At 38.4% G+C, this 24,613-nt stretch overlaps 1 protein-coding gene across 5 annotated transcripts in view; it reads right to left on the bottom strand.

Moving 5' to 3' along the window:
- Positions 1-9,719: 9,719 nt before the first annotated feature.
- Positions 9,720-24,613, bottom strand: part of LOC131434791 (putative inorganic phosphate cotransporter) — a 35,576-nt gene continuing 20,682 nt past the window's right edge. For 3 of the 5 annotated variants that reach the window (XM_058601938.1, XM_058601940.1, XM_058601939.1), the window contains 4 exons: positions 11,868-12,386; positions 11,416-11,792; positions 10,855-11,229; positions 9,720-10,724 (listed from right to left, as the gene is read on the bottom strand). In XM_058601938.1, the coding sequence (XP_058457921.1) occupies positions 10,461-10,724; positions 10,855-11,229; positions 11,416-11,792; positions 11,868-12,386 (1,535 nt within the window). In that variant the 3' untranslated portion in view covers positions 9,720-10,460. The other 2 variants (XM_058601941.1, XM_058601937.1) reach the window with 2 other exon arrangements.

Here is a 24,613-nt window from a genome sequence, read left to right as displayed (position 1 = left end):
ATGTAAAAGCGATTCACACGCAGCATCATGCGGCTATCACCTGAATTGAACGATTACGGAACAACAACATTAATTGTAAGCAATTCATATGAAAGGACACTACGTCAAGTTCACGGAACTTTTTAACGTCGGATACGTGAGCAATATTCGGCTAAATAAAATTAATAAACCAATCTGTGTTTAATGCATTCGTTTCCTGATGAAAACAAACCAATCTCATTTGCATTTGTGGTTGTAAGTGAGCTGTCAGAGAGCCTAATATGCTTAAATTCGAATGTAGCACTTACTATGTGGTTGTAACATGTTTTCATTCATAGAAGCACTGAACTAAGGTAAGAAGGTACTACCAACATCAGACTTTACTACATTTTATTCATACGGCCATTGTTTATTTTACTATAGCGCTCCTAGTTGTCGGATCCGGAATGTTTTTACGACAGTTGACAGCCTGTAAATGTTTTCTCTTTATGTGCAGTCGTCACGGTTCGTTAGATCAGGCAAATCGAGGGTTGCACGATGTCGCCAAGTAATGAATGAATTCGTTCTTTTCGAGACAGTAGGCAACAACTAAAATATTGATACCGCATCTAATGCCCGGTAGTAATAGTAAAATGTGGTTCTAACGAAATACGAAGGATGCAACATCATGAACGACAAAACCTACGCGAAGGTGGAGGTTATGTCACTTATAAATTCAAACTCTCTTTTGCGATAAACTTGCAAGGAAGCCTATAATCTGGCTAGGTATTCGCAGCTGCGAACTAGAATCCTAAGATTTCGTGATCATTAACACTATGAATTTCCAAATGTACAAGTGCCTGAAAGAACGTATTTTACGGCACATAAATGTTTACAACGGACCTGTACAGTTTTGGTCTGAATTTTTCGAGTCCAGAAATTTATCACCACCACGACCTGAGCAATGCTTGTCCCTCCATTTCTCGAATGCATAGAACACCGATAGATGGCAACACTGCCAGCAATCAAAAATCCTTCCGGGCTCGTTGAAATGAAGAATGTAAACGAAGAGAATACCCACACTAGCACACCGATCGAGTTATCCATCAGACAATGCTAACTTGTTGCAATGAACGGGAGTTTGAATTTGCGACTTCTTATTTGGCATATTTTTACTCGACATTTAAAAAGGTACTCTAGCATAAAAATGACGCCATTAATGTAAAAGGAACAAAATTTTCCATTCGTACACTTGTGAACGCCGCCAATGGTATATATATGAAAGCGTGTCAACTTCTAAATCAATTCCTAGAATGGTCGGCAAGAGAGCAAAAATGAGCAACTATTGCATCGAGCTCAATTTATTGATTCTTTTCATGAGAACGAAACATCTGCGAAGTGCGAGAGCGAATCAAAGTAACCATAGTTTTCATCATCCGACAGTATTTTGCAGTTAGAACTCACGATAGACAACTTTTGCTCACACCTTGAGGGGAAAATGAGTTACTAAGAACGATGCATTAAAGAATTAAAATTTCATCGGTGAGTAATGAATACAGATTAACCTGATTTCCAAACTATCTTTCTGGTGTTTGGGGTATTTTTAATCTTTGCTTGCGCTCCCCTGAACTAAAATGCTAATAAAATGAGCCTAAGAGTCACTTAGTTTCTGAAATACCTGCGACATTGTACATATGATTACCATTTATTAAATCACCTCGATAGCCCATCCAATCAACACGAAATCGAATTTTCCGTCAAATTTTAACATGTCTACGATCCGTTCAACAAGTAATCGCGTGACACGCCTCCGCATTCGGGAACAATAAACGTAAACTACATTCAACAACTGACAGCCCATTTGGTTCGAATACTGCGATGTTTGCATAACAAAACAAAAACTCAAGCATACTAAATCACATCTCCGAATGCCAGGAGGGAACCAATTCGGTGCCAACGATTGGTGAGCCCATCGGGAGCCCAAAAAAAGGGGGGGAAAGCAAAAAAGAGTTATCGGTAACGATGGTGAAGCACACGCCACACGAACGCCCGGATGGCTTCAATCACATCAGCGAACGGTCGAGTGGACCGGCTTCGATAGTTGTTGCTCTATTCAAGCCTACATTTGGGCGAATTTGTACTGGAGGCGGCTATGGGTGGCAAACAGAGTTATTGTGGGATGGAAATGAATGCACATTGCACCGAGTCACGGCTGGAAAACATACGAACCGGGTGGGGAACTGAATCGAAATAATACAGACGACGTGTAAGCAAATTGCACGGCGATTTTTTGTATTGTTTGTGTTTTGTTAATAATCAGGAATTTTGTTCCAAGCACTTCCGTCATCAAACGAGTCGATGCGGTGGATGCTTAAGTAGTTTGTTCTTCTTTGATGGAGTGATGGAGTTGCCCATTATATTTTTTGACCCATTCGTTTTCAATTTTATACTTTTCCAAATCTTATATTATGCTCTTCTTCTGTTGAACAATTTCCAATGTCAGATTTTACCTTTCTGTTGTTTTGCAGCGTCTCAATAGAGTATTATGAAAACGAATAATATTCAAAGCAAATCTCTGTTTCGGTCAGAGTTAGTGCGAAATTTACAAAAAAAAAACAGAAGTCAACAGTGAAACTTTGTCAATAAATAGCTGACCTGAACAACGAAGCAGTATTGATATGATTATATTCATATATTAATAATAATTAATATTCTTATATTATATTATTTTTCGAAGTGCTTAAACTTTTAAGCACTAGCGCTTTACGAAATTTGAGGTGATCCCAAAATATCGGCGGTAAAAATCAACGTGTTTTGTCGGTTACGTCACTTATACCATCATATCTCTGGAACCAAAAGTCACAGCCATTTGATCTTTGAACTTGATCAATGACCCGACAGTAGCTTTCAAACGAGCCCAAGTTTGTTAAAATCGGTTCAGCCATATCTGAGAAAACTGAGCGCGTTCAAATATCTTCGAAAAGTGCACACACACAGACATTTTCCGATCTCGTCGAACTGAGTCGAATGGTATATGACACTAAGGCTCTCCGAGGCTTCGTTCGAAAGTCGGTTTTCCCAGCAAATCTAATACCTTTCTATAGAGAAAGGCATAAAACATTGATGTGAGAATAATAAAATGCGGAGGGATAAAAAGGTATCATCTAATTGCTTGGTGCATAAAATGCAATTGATTTTCGTGAATTTCTTTAAACGAGTAGAAGTAAAGCAACCTCTAAAACGAGATAAAACAAATTTCCGCGTTTTCATTATGTCGCTCCTCAAGCTTACGTGGAAATCTGTCATTAATTTTCTTCTCTTCCTTATCGATTTACGGCGAAAATCAAGGATTTTTATGGCTCGAATGAGATTTAAGAACTGAACTCATTTCTCCGATATTTTCTCCAGCTCATTATTCAAATAATAGTAATAAAAAAAGTCGAGTTTAGCTTGGTAAATTATTGGCCCTTATTCTGCGAGTCGAGTGACGTGACTCGACAAATCTCACCTCACTGTCATATGACTGTGTCACCCTATTCTAGGAGTCGACTCGGGTGACGTGACAGGTTCATTCTATAGTGAGTGAGATGGTGAACCTCAAGTGACGAACGATTCATTTTCCGAAACGTCGAAACGAGTGGGAAATGTTGCCGGTTGTGAGGTTAATTTTGGAAATGTTGCCGGTTGTGAGGTTTAAATTTTCTCGATATAAATCTTTAGTGTTGAATTTGTTTTCGGATTCCGGTTTTTTTGGCATTAAAAATGCCTTACTCTTTACTATATGGGGCCGGGTGTCAATTAAAAGTTTCAAAAATAGTCGCGTAACCTTTTTGTGTCATAATTTTGAACGTTAATAACTCGGTCATTTGTTGATGGATTGTTATAATTTAACAACCAATCGATTCGGAAAGTTTTAACTTAAACATGTATGACGACGTCGTTTCAGTATTTCAATAGCATACTATTGAAAAAATGGTTGGAATCGACCTATGTTTTCATCCACCAATCCCCGTTGTACAAAATGACGTCAACTTCTTGTTCGGCATAGGAGGCTTTGCGTCATGCATAAAAAACACCGCATCGTTATGCGTAGTATGAAGAGAAATCTATAAATATAGGCTGCACAATATTTCTTTGCCTAGTTGATGTTTGACTGTGAATGAAACAAGTAGCTCGTCCAGTGACCTGATGACTGGATTGTATATGCGTTCACTTGCTGGATTGTCGCTTTGGCATTATGTGTTGGTGAAATTTCCTGTTGTCTGCGCAACTCCGTGTTCGCTTGAGTATCTTATATATCATCTAGCTATTGAAGAACCGAATCAGCATGGTTACCGATTCTTTTGAAATATCCTTTGTATGTAGCAAATTTTTGGTCGATTTTGCCATTAAAAATGCCTTACACTTCGCTTCCCGAGGCTGGGTGTCAATTTAAAACATGGAAAACTAATCGCGTAACATTTTTCTGTCATAATTTTGAACGCTTATAACTCAGTCATTTGTTGATGGATTTGTATAATTCAACAACCAATCGATTCGGAAACATTTAACTTAAACTTATGAGACAACGTCATTTGAATATTTCAATTGCATACCATTAAAAAATTGGTTTGAATTGAGTATTTTATTTTGGTTCTCTGGTAACTATCAGGCCAATTTAGAATTATCGGCGATTGATTTTTCGTATCTAATTTGAACGCTTGTTCCTCTATGATTTGTTAATGGATTTTCCTAATTTCAATGATTCCAAAGCTTCAATATTGTAAACTTAAAAATGTTTTAATTTGCCAACGGATCGGCTTGCATACTTAAATCTCAATTCCCATACGAACAAAACGTGACAATGTGACTGAACAAGTTGTTCCACCAGGAATTAAACACTTCAAATGTTTCAAAATTAAATTCTGAAATGTATCTAAAAGCGGCCTCTTCGGTTTAGTATTATAAATGAGTTCCACATGCTCACATACAAAGTACAATTAGATGCAATATCATATAGTATCAAAGATAAACTCAAGTTAAGTTTACCTGCGATTTTACATGTATTGTTTGAATAGGAACCTTCGTAGAATTTGGTTAACCGCCAGTTTCAGTTTAATTATTATTTGCTTCAAAACAATAAGCGTCTGATGGTTAAACGCGATGTAACTATGACAATGTTCATTCATGTGTTAATAACATCAAGTTACAATATGAACAAAATTGTTTGCGTATCCATTCCGTATATTCCTAATATGCTAAAGCGAAAATCAATGTAAGTAACTTAATATTTTATGCGGATTGTTTCACATGTTTTCTTCCTCGTATTGTTGCCATATTATTTACCGACACTTTCCGAAGATTATGGACGATTTTGAAGAAGGATTAATAAAATTACACTATTACTGCGTTTTCAATTTCCGTTAAAATAAATAAAATCTTCTCTTAGATCGATTAACTGTTTATAAAATTAATAAGTTTGTACGTTTCTCGAAAATTATTATCATAAAATAAAATAGTTTCATTTGTTCAGGTTCAATTCTTTAGGTTGTTTGTATCTAAAATTGAGCTTTCAAGTAACTTTGAATTCATCATAATTGACTTCTCGTTAAAGGACGTTATTCAAAAACTTAACAATGTAAAAATTTGTGGAAAGGGATCAAAATAGAATAGAATCAATTATCAAGGGAGAATCTAATTGTCAAATTTATCATCGCAAACAATCTAAGCGCTTAAACTAGATCAAGTTTGTAATTAGTCAATTGAATAAGTTTTTAGTTTAGTGTATCATCATCATTATCATCTTTATTTTCGTATTTATTATGGGAACCCTAGAAACATTTCATTTTTAATGTTATTGTGCTCGGTCGTGTCTTGAATACAACCCTCTAATTTTTTTCTCAAGGAATCCATTCGAGCAGCAATATTAATAGACAAAGAAATAATTTTCGTAGGCCGATTACCATACTATGTTGTAAGATTTAAACTGTATATCCAAGTTTTTTGAATTTTTGTACTACAAAACGCTAAATCTTGGTATTATTGCACGAAGTATTGGTAAGACATCACTTATATTTGACTATTTCAATGACGTAATGAAATTTGCTCTAAATAGGACTGCTATGCGGGTACTTTGCAAAGGGACAGATATTTTTTCACATTTCACTGAACATACCCATAATTATCATTAAAATTTCTGGAAGTATTATTAAGGATAGACTTCATCCATCACGCTAAATCAAAACTAGCCGAAATCGTTATGGGGCTGCTATGTGAGTATGGGCAGTTTACGTTGCACCATTTTGACACTGGAATAAGCTTTGAGTCATTTTCCCTTGATGTTCTTTAAGCGAAACTCCATCGGCATAGTTGATCAAATCGAAATGTTCAATATTATTATCAGAAAAGAACATACATTTTTCGCATGACAAATGGACAAAAACCTTCCGGCATCAATCGTAGCAGTCTGTGCTCTAGAACGGACGAAAAAATTTTTCGCTTGTCATTTTTCCGTTTTAATTACAGACAATGGAAAAATTAGTTTTCTATCGTTATTATTTGAATTAGTGAACAGTTTCACTTGTTATAAGTTCCTAGTGAAAACGGTGTTAGTCGGTTTGTGCTTTTTCCTAACGAAGGTTTTTTGTACAATATCAAAGCGGTGATTCACCGCTCCACGAAGGTCAGACCTTGGTGGCTGCTCTTGTTTTAGGATTATAAGCTAAGTATTATTTTCTTCAATCCCTTTTGTTTTTCAGTTTACTATAATATTTTGTCCCCTAACGATTCTTTTCCGTATCTGCACGGATACAATTCCGTGACATGGTAAATCGTCTTGAAATTGACCCCCCTCATCCCGATGTTGAAATGGAAACTGCTTCCAAAAACATCAAGACTCGAATTAGAAACTATCCTGATGGACTCGCACTTCCGGCCGGGCCATATGCGGTCTATTTCCGGACCAAGTCAAACGAAAAAAAAATTGAATATTCTAAAAATATCGCGAGACCAGACTTCGCGATACAATACCATAAAAAGTATTGATAGAATACGGCCAGACAAGCTCAGGGTCTTGTTTACCAGCTCAAAACAGGCTAATGAGCTTGTTCAAAAGGATCCTTTTACGCTGGAGTACCGCGTCTACGTGCCAGCTCGCGAAGTAGAAATCCACAACAAAGTCTTATCCCCAATCAAACTCTTATCGTGTGACCTTCGCCGGATCGGCTTTGCCTAACTACATCCTCTTGGACCGGGTTCGTCTGCCTATTCATCTTTTTGTACCTCGTGTAATGAATTGCACCAATTGCAAACAGCTTGGGCATACAGCTACCTATTGCTGCAATAAGCCACGTTGTGCTACCTGTGGGGATGCTCATGCGGATGGCTCTTGCGATAAAAATGCTGAAAAGTGTCTCTACTGTAAGGAGGGTTCGCATGACCTAATGGCATGTCCCGCATACAAACTGCGCGGAGATAGAATGAAGCGTTCTCTGAAAGAACACTCCAAGCGTTCATTTGCAGATATGCTTAAAAGTGCCACCCCTCCTAAACAGACAACAAATCCATATACCTGCTTGTCAACTGACGAGAGCGATTCTGACGACCCTTTAGAAGGTCCATTCGAGCGATTCTGACGACCCTTTAGAAGGTCCATCTTCGGCGGTCCCTCATAGCTGTAGAAAAAGAATAAACAAATCCTCTCATAAGCTCCCTAGTGAGGGTTCGAAGATGTCTTCCGAAGGGCTTCGGAATGTTACAGCTAACGGGAATCGTGACAAACTACCGAAGCAAAAAGCTCCTGGTCTCGGAAAACTCAATTCCGAGATGGAATTCCCACGACTTCCCGGGACTACAAACTCCCCAAGCATCTGAAAATCTACCAGAGAATCAACTAGGTGCTGGACTTATCAAGTTCTCTGATGTTGTGGACTGGATTCTTACAATTTTCAATATTTCTGACCCTCTTAAAAGCATTTTAATTGCTTTCATGCCAACAGTAAAAACATATTTAAAGCAGTTGACTCGTCCCGAGTTGGCGGTTCAATGCATAGGACACTGGTCTTACAAGCCAGCTGTCGTCTGTTCGAGCCCCGACCTGGAAGGATTCTTAGTGTCAGTAGGATCCATAGTACTAGCCATGCAATGATTCTGTACACTAAGAATCGGCTGCGAAGTCTGTTGAAACAGAAAGGCCAAATTCCACCACAGGAATGCAATGCCAAGACTTTGCTTTGCTTTTGACTGCAAATTGGCCCCTTCTCTCAGCGATTGTATCCTTCGATGGCTAAATCATCCACCGAGGTCACGGATCTAATCACTGTTTTACAGTGGAATTGCAGCAGTATCATTCCAAAAATAGATTCTATTAAATTTCTAGTAAATAATCTGAAATGTGACGTATTTGCATTGTGCGAGACTTGGCTAACTTCTGAAATATCTCTCAACTTCCACAATTTTAATATTATTCGCTTGGATCGAGAAACCCCCTATGGAGGAGTACTTTTGGGGATCAAAAAGTGCTATTCTTTCTATCGCATTAACCTCCCCTCGATACCAGGTATTGTGATCCGTTGTATTTGGCATAGAAAGTTTTCCTTACTCATTTCGAGACTAAGAATTCTCTTCACCTATAGGTTCGACACTAACATCCGCCCAATTCTCCCAATCCCTCGTCTGTCTACCTTCTTTATCGATACTAACAAGATCTTTTTGCTGTTACTAACTTTTCGCTCCCCTTTCCCCAGTCTCTTCACCATCTCGATGTCAACTAAATATTTGTCGTTATTAGTTAATTCGTTTCCATACCCTCCTTTAACAATCCGTTTTCCTCAACAATTACTTCTCTTTTTTTTTCATACTATTCGGCAACATCACCATCATCGCCCACGGAAAGCCGCTCCAGTCGATGACTAACATGCGGGCCACCCGCCGGGTCTTCGCAGCCTGGGGGTGTTTTCCGCGGTCCCACAGAAGGAAGCGCAATTTTAGATACATTCTCACGTCACCTGACTGATTCCAAGAACGGAGGACCACTCCTGTCGATAACTAGCACGCGGGCCACCGGCCGGGTCTTTGACTCGGGGGCGTCTTCCGTGGACCCATACGGACAAGCATACGGCCACTACCATTGAGTAGCAACGTCACCGGGTAAAACATAAGAGGCCAGCACCTACACAATCCTTATTATTAGAAAATGCCTTTGGCATCATAGAGCTAACGCATTGTGCCTTAATAAATATATCTTATGGAAAAAAACCTTCCGGCAGCCTCAAAATTAATCCCCTTATTTGACAGTTTTATAAGAATAATGTTAACGATTGTCTTATCACTCCTTATCCGTTCAGACTGCTGACAGACGATGACATAGCCATTGCAAGATGCCTTGCATAATTGGGTACCAAATTCTCTAAGAAGCTAACAAATCTGCTTGCATCTTAAGCTAGATACAAAAATGACTAGTTATTGTATACTTTTAAAATAACATCAACACTAAATAAATTAAGTAAAACTATTATCAACTGTGCAGTTTTATCAATTATCAAAACTATTATCAACTGTGCAGTTTTATCACATCATGGAACGAAATGGTTTCTCACAGTCTTGCTAAAAAAAATCTCACCCACTATCAAAGCGGATCCATTTTCTACTCAACAGCATACGATCTCAGCCGATAAGAAAACTGAATATGTCGACAACGAACTGTGCAAGAGTGTGTGACAGATTTACTACGGAGCGCAACAAATAAAGGATAATTTTCGCATAGTCAACTGTTACAGCATGCATTATTTGATTATATCGTTTCTTTTATTATCATCATTATCTCAAAAAGGGCAAAGCCTTTCAATCTTCTTGTTTTGTGTTTCATATTGTTTTCTTTCGTTTAAATATGTACAATATAAAATTGTATGATAGTGAATTATATATATAATTATAAACTGAATAAACTACTTTGTTAGTTTGTAACATCCGAATTACATTCTTTTTTTCATTTTCTTTGAAAATCACATGTACAACTATGCATGTTCTTCGTTACGGCACTGTGGAATTGACGGTCTGCGATATGTCTAACGATATTCATGCCCTACTATTTAAAAAAAAACTACAACCTTTGGATGATTTGTATCGAATTCCTTCGATAAAGGTGCCTGGCTAATATTTGGGCAGTTTTAATAACGTGTTCTGTAAATGTCCTATCACAAGTCTTTCGTGTAATCCTCCGATATGAGGTTTGTTTCACTTTCAGCAAACAAACAGATTTTCAGTAATTAATCAAACTTAACTAGAAAGTCACTCACTGATATTCTCACCGGCATTCAACAAGAATATCAAAATAATTACATTTAACTTAAAGCAGTAAGTAAGGATTGGGGTCGTGAAAATATTTTTCAAAAAAAAATTGAAAATTTACCTTGATCGAAATCATTGAATCGTGCGAATAGAAAAGAAGAGCGGGTTTGAGTCCTTACTGTTATCCTAGTGTCGTATCTTAACTTGAAGAAAAAAAAACTACCCTACACAGCCTACTACTGCCTCTGCTCGCTGGCAGTTGGTCGAAACGTCGCCGTCGTTCCGTTGCCACTAGCAACGAGCGCAGCACTGTTGTGATTGTGACCGTTTTCCTGCGTCGCATGGCCTGCTTCGACCGAAGTAAGTTTCTGAGGTTCATCGTTGTCCGGGTTGTCCCACGGTTGGCGCGTACCGGACGCGAAAATATTGAAAAAGGTTGCGGTGAACAGGTAAACACCGGCAGCTATCATAAACACAATCCTCCACTGGGCGATCGTTGGCTGGTGACAGAAAGAATACGGTAAGTTGATTACTGCCGTTTGTAGAGTTTCAAACATCATCGATGTGATCACCGATGAGCTTATTTATATTCTGTTAACGCCTAGGCAAAGTCTGAAAATGTACACCTACCTTTCCCTCTATGATGTTACCGGCTGCAATTGGCGCTAATAGACCAGCTAGATTAGCGGAACAGTTGGTAAAGGCCATCAGGATTCCCGCATACCGGGGAGTGATATCGAGGTGATTGATCTTGAAACCGGCGTAGATACCGCCATTCAACCCGATGCCGATCGTCAGAATAGCAACCGTCAGTGCTCGGCTGCATCCGGTATATGAGGCGATGATGAGCGCAATTGCCGGACCGTACTGACCGATACTGTTCGAGATCTTACGCGTCACCGTGTGTGTGAAGCGGCCCGAAGTAAGCATCCAGTCGGCAACCCAGCCGACAACGATGGAGAATAACCACATAGCTAGGTAAGGAAGCGCGGAGAGGGTTCCGTTCTGAATTGAAAAAAAAAATCACAGAAGACAAAGTAACAAAGCAAACCATTAATAAAATGAACCAGCAAATTTTGCCATCCGTCACAATCAATGACAATGCATGACATACTATGATGTGGCATTGTTTACTATTTCAAGAGTCTTTCTTTTCAACCGGATGATCATTCAGTTAAATATTGAACTCACCGCTTTGATGGAGAATCGCAGCACCTGCTTCATGTATGTAGGTAGCTCGGTCATTAGTGTTTCATAGCCATAATTCTGACCTAAATGCGCCAGCAGAATTGCGTAGAATGGTAATGAGCGAGAAATAGACTTCCAAGGAACTGGAGGAATGTGTACACCAGCCTTGCCCCACACAGACTGTTGAATGTATTTGCGTTCGTCTTCGCGAATCGTCGGATGTGTGATGGGATCTTCATGACAGGTCATCAGAAAGGCAATAGACCACACCGTTCCGATGATGCCGAACACGTAGAAGATTGATGGCCAACCACCGGCAAAACCGTGATCTGCCAGTAGTCCAGATAACGGCATAGAAATAACCGTTCCAAATTGGGCACCTGAACAGCAAGAAAAAATATTAATTATTACTCAAAACTCGTCAACACTGCATATTCAATTTAATTTATCCTTACCCGAGTAAACGATGGAACCAACGCGTGAGCGTTCATTCGGTGGAATCCACTTTGCTAGCATTGCATGCGTACAAGGCACGATCGGTCCCTCACCCAAACCTTGGATGAATCGTACGACAATCAGCCATACTGGACCGCCTTGTTGCGCCGCTACCGGAACCAGAAAGGCAAACACCGAATTGATCAACATTCCCCAGCCAAGGAATCCCATCGCACCGTATTTCTTGGCGAGCAGTCCAAAAGGAATTTGCGTAATTACGTATCCGTAGAAAAACGATGACAGTATGTACCCTTGCATACTCGTACTCCAGAGAAATTCACCGTCCTGGTGTGCTTCCGTGTCCGCTTCGCCGTAGTCAGTCTCCGGACACTCATCGTCGAATAGTTCGGCATCGTGAGCAATCGCCGTTTGGTTCACCATGGCTACGATTGCCACTGACATGTTAGTTCGCATGACATAGGCGTTGGCCATCCCCAGGAATAGCATAAACACGACATAATGCCGAGAACCGAAACGTCCTACGATGGGTGAAAGAAAAACAGAAAATAATTTTAATGCGTTAGATCATCTATCAGTGGTTAGGAACGTGGAAAGTTTTTTCTCAAATAGTCAAAGTACACCAAGCTGTTATTTCCTATGAAAAAATACAATAATAGATACAATGAAGTAGCATAATAACTGTAAATCAGTGGCATAACCAGTCGCTAGATGATAAATCCTCGCATGATGCATGGATTCTTTTTTGAGATCTGCAACATTAAATTGATTTGAAAAATAAGTCATTCGAGTTACGCTGACCTTGTTGTTATTTGGTTAACAAACACAAACGGATTTCTCGGCAGTATACAATTTTCTGTCACAGCGCTATCATCACAGCAAGTCATGATGGAATACTTCCGAGCTGTGAAAAGTCAACGCTCGAAGTGATCTGACGTAGTGTGGAAAACAAATGGTGCACAGTCTGTCGGTTATTTTTACTCTGAAATTTGTAATTAGCGGAACGTGGGATCGGCAATTCATGTTCTCGATTATATAAACAACCACCGGTGATTTGTTGCAACAGCAACCCAAAGAAGCATCCCGACGTCATGAGATCAACCTGAGACAACTGCATCAGTGGTGGCAGATGATAACAGAGCAGATTAGGTCGCGGATGCAAATAGTTGTATATAGCTATTGTAGTGTCGAAAGCGAAGTCACTTCGTTGTCGCAGTTAACCAATCTCATTCAAGTACAATAACAAGATAATAGGGCAAAAGCTCTTTCATCACTTGTAAGCAAATAAACGATCATAAATTCCACAGCGGAAGTACATGTCCTAAATAAATGTAGCTAATGTTGTTGTCGATATATAAATATGAATATATGAATAAGTCCGCTTTCAATAGAGAAAACTGAAACTGACCCAGAGTAGTTTCATAAACAAACAGTTTTCGCGAAACGCAAAGTTGGGTGCGCCAACCCGATATAAGAATCAGGTCTGAAACTGACTCGATTTTCAGTTCAATGACGTTGAAACCTAGGTTCGAAACTGGCTTCAAACAAACGGTTTTACAGCGGTTATGGTGGAAACTGGGTTAAGTTTGGCATCCAGCGAAAACGACTTAAGATATAAATAAACATCCATTGCCCTGGTGTCATGTACGGTCATCATCGCAGCATGTCATGCCCATGCGGAAGAAAACCATAAACCAGTGACAGTTGAGAAAACGCCGAACCAGTTTGACAGTAGAGGAGCTCATGAACGCGTATTGTTTTCACTTCAATACATCGTCATTTGGTTAGATAACAAGCAAGGCGAATTAATAAAGCAGAGAGCGGAGTACGAACCTTCGCAATCAAATCACCTGACCATGACGTATGGTTATCTTCTTCTATGATAGAAATTAGGAATAATATCTTAAATAAAACGGAAGCATCGGGCGAAGGTCGCATATTTTTAGCTCGGGTAGACAGGCCTTTTTTTATCGGCGAACGTATTTGGAAAACAATTGCAAAAAAGCGGATTTGGAGAAATTGGACGAAGAAGATTAGAGAGGGATTTCCATTTGTATGAGCTTTTGTGTTATCTTCACGCACATCAAAGCAGGAGATCAAAATAATGTCAAATATCATTATCGAAAGAAAACTAAAAGACTGTTCAGTTTCAAACTTTTGGTATCCTTCTATCATTGAATTATTTTAAATTAACAAAGTACCAACTGTACTTGCTTAGTATTACCCTTGACCTCTAGTATAAATTGATGACAATGGAACTTCATATCACGATCAATTAAGTGTATCGTAACGCAATATCCCACATAAAACAGATTCAAAATAAGAATTGTAACTATGACATGATCTCCCACAGCTATAGAAACCAATCCTGACTCTTCATTGATTCCATCAAAATGCGCTAACAATTAGACTGCATTGAGCACGTGACAAACCTAGCCTAGTGAAATTTTGCACCAACAAACTGTCTCGCAGTTTTCCCTATATTCAGAAAACATTGGTTTTGGATCCTTTGTTCATCCTACCGATATAATCCAAATGTTCTCGAATGATATATGCTACCATAAAGATGCGCGAGCGAAAATTTCCTGAACACGTCAGCTATTGAAAACAAAGTAAATATTTGTTTTTGGTTATAGATTTATTCATCTTTTTCTGTTTTTTTTTTTACTCGAAACACAACATAACATCATGTTAGGTTAACGATATTAACGAGTTATTTAAGGGTTTCGGCACCGCATGGGTATCAGTTTTTACGTTTCATATTCGACCTTTCCGTGCACTAGCATTTTATGTTGAACTGCTAAAGTCACTTAACGTTAAACCGTTTCGAGAGCAAACCGAACAATATGAATGACTCTATGGCCTCCATCTGCACGACTGGATAGAATAAATTCGAAAGTAATCGGTGGTATAGTAATGTTTTTCTGCTCTATCGAGTCGCAAGTCGTGCAAGTGCAGTCTATTTCGGATCATCCGATACCCAAATAAAATGTATGTACCTGATAATCACGCTACCTTCAATAACTTTTGAGCTCACACTAGATAACGAATTTCGATAGTCAATTGATAAGGCTGCAATATCACTATCACTATTTACCCACATGACAAACCAAGTGTCGTGACCTTCAGATGCGTTAACCACCCACGGTAAGTGGATTGCATTGCAAATCAATATAATACTCTGATTATTTGGAGATTAGTACCTGGCCATGGCTCATCATAATTTCCCTGATGGAAACGAAAGATTTAAAAAAAAGGAAACGGAACAGTGCCTTGGGTGACAAAGGAAAGTCTGACAACATTAATAGAAGCAATCATTCCGCAACCCCAAAAGATGCCGACCGATTCGAGCTTGAGAGGTTAATTACAGGATTCATTCACTTGAACACAAGTGATGATAAATGACGGAGAAGAGACTCTAGAATATCTGTCTATTTTAGCATGTAAAAACACAAATTTGTACTTGCACCAGTCACGTACCCAGAGGGGGGGCCCAAGGGGCCCGGGCCCCTCCCGAAATCAAAAACAGATATATAATTATTTAGAAGGTCTCAGACAATAATACAATGTAATACAATAGCAGTTCCAGTGGAGAAGTTTAAAGTGTACGTTAAAAACACTCGTAAAAGGCACACCGAGAATTAGCTACATAAGCAATCTTCAGTAACATTATTTTTTTATCTTTGGGCCCCTCCCGAAACGAAATCCTGGGTACGGGCCTGACTTGCACCAATGCTGGGTAATCACATATCAGTAAATATGACACCAATCACATGAATAACATTCACCATACTCAATGATAGCCATAGGCTTTGATCTTACTACTGCTTCTGTGTTAAAAAATGCAACAAATTTGAAAAAAATTTGGATTGAAATTTTCAAGTTGGCAAGCTTCACCAATAGCTAGCATGGAACTCAGCATTTGCTGTAGAATATATCAGATACATCGAAGCTTTTGCTGTGGTATGAACATACCATTTATAGGTATGCAAGCACGAAGTATTTCACGTGAATAAGTCATACAATTCTTATTGAACATTCAACATTCACCATTTGGTAAGATCGCCACGAGTATACATCCTAACTTATGAGCTTCAATTCCACGTCTAACTGAATTCCAAACAGTCGATGCTTACCCATCTTCTGTAAAAATGTAATCTAATCTCATATTCTAGGATCGGAATCACCAAAAATTACTACGATGCGTGGCAATAATCATATTTGTATAGAAAAACTGATAATTTCATTCTAACGTTAATTACTACCAGCTGGCCATAGCGCGTGCCCAAACGTAGGATAAACGACTATAGGACGGCATTTTATATCAGAGAATCAACCTAGTGTCAGCGAATTTCTCTTTAAACAAAATGGACTGAACAGTAGGCGGTATCGTCATAGTAACACTTTTATCACGTGAAAAATGGCAATAACGCGTACTAATAATCATCGTTGGTATGGCTACTGGCAACGTTTCGACAGAAACAGATTTAATTACTTTCGATACTGTTTTTCTTACTTCAGTCTTATAATAGACCGGACGATTAAAACTGACCTAAATCCCACTTGTTTCGGTTGCGGACGTGAAAAACAAACACGAATGGTAGATTTTTTCCAAATGGGAAATTTCTTTCATTCTAGTGTTTTTTTTTTCAGGGTCATGTCAATGTCGAATTTCGGTTTTTGTATTTTCGAACCCGGTGTGATAATAATGATTTTTTTCCTTACCAGAAAGACAACTCATATAATGAAAAGTCTAGTATACTAACGGCTATTTTTAGTTTCTCCATCGGCGATACCGGCTTGTTCCCACACCAGAACGTGGCCGTCGCGAGTTCGATTCTCAGTTCTGGCAGTAGGCGACATTTTATGCAACTCCTAAACCACAAGCACGTACATACACAAAAACACTCCAGCAATTGTACTTTGCCCTCTAGTAGAATTTTATTTTCTCGCTTGCTAAGATCTTCCCACTTCTTACTCCAATAAGGTTTCCGAGATGATTCGATTTCGAAGATGCTAACGATAACGTTGCGGTACACCGTTCGTCCTGAGAATTTCGTTCAACTGAACGATCGTGTTCATTATTGTACAATCTTATCGCAATGTGAAACATGCACGTTTCATTCACAGCTGAGTGTTGGAAGTATATATTATATTCATCCGACGAAAACAAATAGGAAAAGCTCAATCGGTTTGTAGGGTTGAGTAATAACTACCGAAGTAGTAGCAACAGCAGTTGAACTTGAACCGTTATGGAGTGTAACCATGTAGATCCGGTTTCTATCCCACTGTGCACGCTTTTACCATGTCGGTCTTATCCACACACTTTCCAGAACCCGTAAAACTAAGCTTAGTCAAACAACCTAACAGCCAACTATAGTCTTTATCAACTGAGACTAGAAAGAAAAACTACACACTATCATTGCCGAGTATCACAGAAGATTTCCAAGAGATAACACCCTCCGAGCTGCCCGGCGAAGGACCGACTAACTAGTAGAGCACATTATTACTTTTTTCAGCTGATAACGAAACTTGCGCATGAATCCACCTTTGGTTCCGTATCACGAACACTCCGATTTTTTCGTTCCGTCGAAGCACGCGCACGATTGATTAATCGAAACTGGTTGCAGCGACTAAACGAGTTCCGTTCTGTACACACCGCTAGAAGGCAACCGGCGGCGCTGCCATAGCACATGGTCGTGGAGCACACAGTCACGGTCCGGATTGTTCGCTTTCACACCCAGACTAATACCCCATACCCACTGATATTTGTTACACTCGCGGTCCGGCCGTTGTTGCTGCTGTCACCGCGCACCACTGCCGGCTACTTAACACAGCAAGCGTGTGTATGTTTTTTCTGTGAACTCTGTTGTTTCGTTGTCTAAGTAACACAGTTGCGTTTTATTCATCACCATACGAAACGCTACTCAATCGTGGCTATACTTGGTCTGCGCAGTGTTTACTTTTCCTGTGGTCTTTGGGGAAAGGAGCCACATTCCGATCACTAACTTTGACTTCTTCTATTTTCCCTCGAAATTTTTCTGTTTAACTTCACAGCCCACTCTGATCTACTTTGATCACACACAATTGCTAATAAGTGACAATCAGAGACAAAGACAGGACAGTACTCGATCAGTGCAATGGCTGTAAGGTGATCGAGAGGCACCTTAATGGCAATTTAGTGGAACACAAATTTGGAAACACGTGCGGATATAGATTGCCCACATCTAAAAAAAATGGGAAGGTATAGACCGGTTGAAACAAATATGTTGCCGTTGCAAGGCGAGTTACTGAGATACGGTGAAGATGCACTGGCAAGAGCACTGCTTTGTTTCAGTACCAAGAACCTAGAGGACGAAATTATACCGAAGAAAATGATGGAAAAAAATCATGTGTTCTAATCTATAAAAAGGACGATAAACTGGATTCCCGCAATTACCACACGATCACTCTGCTGAACGCTGCCAACAAGATACTCTTCCAAATCCGTCTACTTTCATCGATAGCAAACGAATTCATGGAGTAATCAGGTAGTATTCATGGGCGAACCTGCTCTACGGTTCAAGTCAGTCTATGACACAATCGATAGATACCAGTTACGGACGATCATGAACGGACAACGGTTTTCCGGAAAAACCCCAACTAACCAAAAGTTCAGATAAAAGGGACTGATTTGGCTTATCAGCTTACGAAGTTCATGAAAAACATTCCAGCCTACCGTTTTTTAAGTAATTATGGAACTTCTAGTGTCTTGAGACTTATTGCTTGGTCAAGGCTACGATGGACCAAGTGATTTGCTAAAAATGAAAGTATTAGTTTGTAAAAAGATAAATTAACAAGTATCAATAGTTCGATAAAAGCTGACCAAGCTTGGACTACGGTATTAGAAAGAAACATTCCATCACACTGCTAAGGAAATCGTTGAACGATTCTTTTTCGATCATCGAAACTTTATAAATAAATCTCGTCGCTCGTTGCCGGTGTAGGCCAACAAACAACGACGTTTCTGGTCGACCGCATAGAGAACTCGCCGTCAATTCCATCGTCAGAGCAGTGTCGCGTGATTCGGAATATGTACAAAACAGTACACAGTGCTATAGTGTGATCCAAAAATTTGCACTGTCACTACTAAAATGAATGCCCCAACTGGTAGATCCGATCGCAGTAAGCGAGTATTCTCGATGTCAAACGGAGACATCAGCGGATAGCATTGTGTTGTTTACGGGGCACTGCAAATATGACATTAGGCGTGGGAGATCTGGCTCCAAGAGACCGTACAAAAGTATATAAATGATAAAATCATTTGTTTGTTACAATGTGCAAAATTTGTTTATTTGTCATCTTCAAAGCCATCAACTAGACCTGACTGTGAGGCACACAGTTCTACACTGGTGACGTGACAAACATATCAAGCTAACCTGATAAGTACCACCAAGCCAGTCTCTTCATGTACTACCGAACCGATAAGCATTTCAAATAATTATAAAGATGTTTGCTTAAATGTGTAATATTTTTAGACGTTTTGAATCACCTTCCGACATCTACTGCCGTGACACATATAGGAATACGTTACTAAATTGCTTATATTACACTCGCCATGCCTATCCGATACTTTAAGCTATTCAAAGCGATCCTATGGCATAGTCTTGAACAGTTACAATCTGATTTGCTGGTCTGTGAATATCTGCTTCGTTAAGAGATTCTTGTGGAGTATAGCAAGCAGAACACGCTAATAATCCATCCAAACAAATGTGTCACATTCTCGTGACTTTGGCTGTCATCATCCTACAACGACAACTAAATGGTTTCTATAAAAAAAAACGGCATGCCTGTTCCGACAAATCCTATCTTTATGACATTTTTTATGACACTCATGGAACCTATTATCACTTTTTAAGCTGACTCAAATTGATAGATGAGTTTCGGTTACTACTCGAATCAAGAGTCAACTCAATAATCTGGCTAGTTTCATTGGACTCAAAAAGATAAGTTCCTACCACAAAGTTACAGTAACTTTTCTACAATAAACAATGACTATACTGAATAAATAATCAATAATGCGACGCAGCTAAATCACGCGACAATTCAGTGCTTCTAATCTATCAGCCGGTAAAGGATTCGCACACACCTCTGAACAAAACCAGTAAAGTTCATATATGTTTTGCATTGGCCTTATCGCAAGGCCAAACAATCGCAGCAAACCAAGATTGGATTGACGCACGATTGCCAAAAAAAAATAACCACGCGGTTTACCATTTCGACAATTGGATCGGTGGAGCACGTGCATGTGCACATCGCCTGGCCTACTACATCACTAGGGCATGGTAGTGTTGAGCTCACATTTGAAAAATTATTTAATGTCGTTTTCGTTTTTAAATTGCACTACACTGGTGTAGCGAAAGCTGCACTGAAACCGTTCGTTTTTACCAATTGCACTACACCAGTGCTACACTTTTTCTGCACCGATACCACTGGTGTAGCACTCATCAAAAGTTTGGTGTAGCTCTGTGCAATGGAATCGTTTATTGTAGTCAATGGTTACTGTTTATGTTTTCGTCATTTTTGTTCGTTTATTCATGCCTCAGTGTAGCACTGCACCGGTGTAGTGCAAATTAAAAACGAAAACGCCATAAGAGAAATGAACGTGCCTCACAACTTCATTCAAGTGTTTTTCTCTCTATCTCTCTTGTTTAATTACTATGTTGAAACTCGTGTCATCCGTGTAGTAGTTTGACTTTCTCACTGCACAGTACACTGCCACTATTCCGTTCCGTAACGAACTATTGAAATGATTAGAGCTTAGCACTGGCAGTCAAAAAAAAAATTTTGAAATCGATAAAGTAGCTCAGAGAGGATCAATTTTCATTATTTTACTGCAACATTTGAGGTAAATTTGTTTGGAACATCCGTTGAAGTAAGTTTGAGGGTAATGAAAATAATTAAAAATAATTCAATTCGAGACTGATTCTATAATAGTCTGATTTCTAAATTTCTGATGATAAGAAAAAGAAATAAACAAGAAAAATTGGAGGTTTCCTTCTTGTTTTTATTGAAAATAAATTGTTTAAAAAATGCTCATTTAGGAGGTTCACGCGTTTCTCTGTTCAACGCCTTACAAAATAAATAAAATCGTGCAAATTGGTTAAGCATTATCAATCAAACCAATTCATTGAACAAAAGATGTTTCATAAATTGCCCCTGTTAACAGCCGCTCTGAGCAATTTCTAGTAAAAAATCCTAGTATTCTACCAACTATTCGCCAAATCTGTTGCAAATATTCAGAAGATGAATATTCTCTTAGTATATATTTCTATATTACACACATACACCATATTTACAAAGTAGTGTTCGTTCTTTGAAATATACCCAAGTAGCACACGTTATTACACTTCAATGATAGTAACTCGCAATTCATGGAACAAGTAGAAGACTTTGCAACGTGCATTATAACTGCTATGTAACCTGGTGGAGCTTGTGCGACTTACCAAGGGTTGCCAAACAACTTATCAGTAACGAATATTTGATTTGATTCAGCGCGCACATCTGTCACCAGTGCAGTAAAACTTCATTCAATTCAATTGAAACTGAATGTGGAACACATTGACGATCTCTCTAATGCAGTAAACTTCACTCTCTGACACACAAAATGTTTGCTGACGGCCCGAACGGACAGCATTCAGTCCATCACTCGTTTCTCTTCAATCGAGGCTCAGTTTAATTACCGTCAGTTGATCTCTTGAAGTAACAAAATATCTCTTTCAATTGTGTGAGAGCGGCCTTCAAATGAAGTTCATGTAAACATTCGAATTGGTTCAAGATAATAGATGAAAGACAAACCAGATAGCTGAAATATCAATCACAGAATACACATAAATTAATTGTTTGCTCCTTCAGTTTTCATTTTTAATACTTTACTCCATTTATAATTATATTCGTCCGAACTTGCTAACTACCAAGAGCGAAGGCAATGAAGGAGCTACACTACTTGGCACTCGAAACTGAGCAAGCAAAACTTCAAATGACTAGGTACGATTATTCAACTGACGATGAATTCCGGGAGCTTCACTTGAAAATGGCAGCAAAAGTCAAATGAATTAGTAGGTGAAATATCACTTACAGAATAAACATAAATTGTTTCCTCCTTCAATTTTAATTCCTAATACTTTGGAGTACATCTCATTATAGTTCAACCAGTTGAAAATTATCGATTTAAACTTGCTGGTGATAATCCAAAACTCAAATGTGAACCGCCACCCTCTATTTATAATTTTGACCGGAGGGAATTTCTGATTTTGTGTTGTTGTTCATGCCTATTCATTCGAACTTGCTCACTACCAACCGCGAAGACAATGAAGCAACTAGACTACTTAGCACTACTTGGCACCGAGCAAGCGAAACTTCAAATGACTAGGTACGATTATTCCTGAAGCTTCACTTGAGTATGGCAACAAAAGTGAAATGAATGAGAAGGGATATGCTGACGGTCAGCGGCCATAAATTTCATTTTCATCTTATATTATTCGATTGTAAATGAAATTTTACCGCACTGTCTGTCACAATGAAACAGAAAATATAAGCTTTGTCAAGTTACAATTTGTTGATGTTTTTCTCATTCTACATTTACGACCAAAGGTTGGCATCCGATCATCAGAGTTAAAATATAGAATTCAATCTTCTTTAAACTCCATAACTCTACTCAAAATCTAAGTGCTGTTCGATATTTATGGTAAAGTTGATCATTGTACTTATTGAAAACGTGTGCGCCTTCGATATTTTGGGTTCCAGAACATCGACATACAAAATAATATTCATAATTTTTTTCCCGTCATATTAAATTTACAACTAAAAAGTCGAAATTTTTTCAGATAGAATTCTTTTGTGATTAATATTAGATTTTCATATACCAAAGTTAAAACAGTTGACCAATCGCAATAATTAAAAACTGCAGTTATTTTTCAAATTTAAATAATATTTCATTCCCTGGTCATAATGCCATTGGCATAAATTTTTCCATGCATACACTGCCGTGATAAAGTGTGGAAATATTCTCTCTGGTAGAGAGAATGTACTTCCCAAAACGAAACAAGTTTGCTTCGGACATGTAGCGGCAAAAAATTTGCGTATAAGCGCAGATTCAACTATAGCCAATTTTTTTTTTTAACTGAAGAAATTTTCTACTTATTCTACTTACTGATTTAATATTATTGTCCGGGATAATGTACGAAAGCTTTCAACCGACACTGTAATTGTATTTTTTTTGTTGCATTACAACGAATACGGTAACCGATATGAAATCATTACTTAACTTTGTCTTGTAGTCTTCACTTTTTCATTGTTGACGACTAAAAACTGTCAATGCGAACACGTCGTAAGAGTTAGATTACCGAAAAGCTACGTTGGAACTTATTGTAAATTAGTATGATGAGATGTCAATTCGTAACATTATTTTGACACCATTGTCATCATCATAATACGACTTGTTTCACCGTGTTTGTCATGCAACCATTATGCAGCATCTGTTTTATTTTATTTTTTAATGAACAAGTTACATGTGCTACTTGGGTAGTTCACAAAAAGTTTTACTTAAATCGTATATTCTCTAATTACCGCGCGATAACTCTGCTGAACGCAAGGTACTCTCCCAAATCTTATGCCGTCGACATTCACCAATTGGAAACGAATAACAAAAATAGGTCACGCAAAGATAACCCAATCGAACCTAAATAAACGACTATTTATCTTCTTGATCTGACCTCGCAACCAACATTTTTAATATTAATAAATACTTGTAGTTCTTTTCAATGCTACATAGTAAATCTTGCATTAAAACTTTAAACTCCACGAAAGCCTTCTGAAAACTTCTATAAGAGCATGTTCCTGCCAAGTAGACCATTCTTCATAAGGTTTATACAGCAGAAGAATCTGCGTAAACCTGCGTTAAAACTTCAAATTCAAGAAAATTTTGAAACCAACTTTAATTCGAATGGTATGAATTCCTCTATGTGTAAACTGTCGTTTTGATGATATTTTTCTTGACTATGTGTGTGTCATGTCTGATTTGAATGCAATCAGAATATATTAGATTTGAAGGCTTCTCCGAACGTAAAAACTTCATGCGCTTCTATTTTTATTGTGAATGTATTGATAAAAATAAGAATTTTAACTAATCGCCTTGAATGCGGTTTTTTGCAAAAATCTCCATGATTTATGAACATTATTTTTTGTGATTCATCGCCATTTTTGTATAAAACTATTTCGTGGCTTTAAAACTTGTGGATACGTTCTGAAAATGAATCATGAAAGTCCATCATATTTCCTCGTTTTTGCATTTCGAAATTTATTTGATGTCAATAAATGCTACGGTATAGGACATCATAATGGCGGCCATGAATTTTTGATGTGGAACACATTTTTATTTTCTATATAGGGGTGCAAATTGGTAACTCAAGGAAAAAGACACGTAGAAATGTGGTCAGGTTTTAAACACTTACAGCTCAGTATATTTTGTATCAATTATTAATATTATTTCATTATTTGATTGGAAATATTTCTAAGATACGATTTGAAAGTATCAAGCCACGTATTTTCAATTATAAATGATTGAAATTTTGATTAGTAGCGAGCAGTGTTCTATTTTGCCTGCTAAAAATCTCCGGCATATCGGATTTCCCTGTCATAAACGACGGTTTTGAAGGAGTAAGCGATATATCAAAGGGAAAGCATCGCTCTGATTGGTCAATCGATGCAA

The sequence above is a fragment of the Malaya genurostris genome, chromosome 3, assembly GCF_030247185.1.
Source record: "Malaya genurostris strain Urasoe2022 chromosome 3, Malgen_1.1, whole genome shotgun sequence".
Taxonomy (NCBI): Eukaryota; Metazoa; Arthropoda; class Insecta; order Diptera; family Culicidae; genus Malaya; species Malaya genurostris.
The sequence above is the reverse complement of the archived record's forward strand: the minus strand, read 5'-3'. Positions and strand labels throughout refer to the sequence as shown.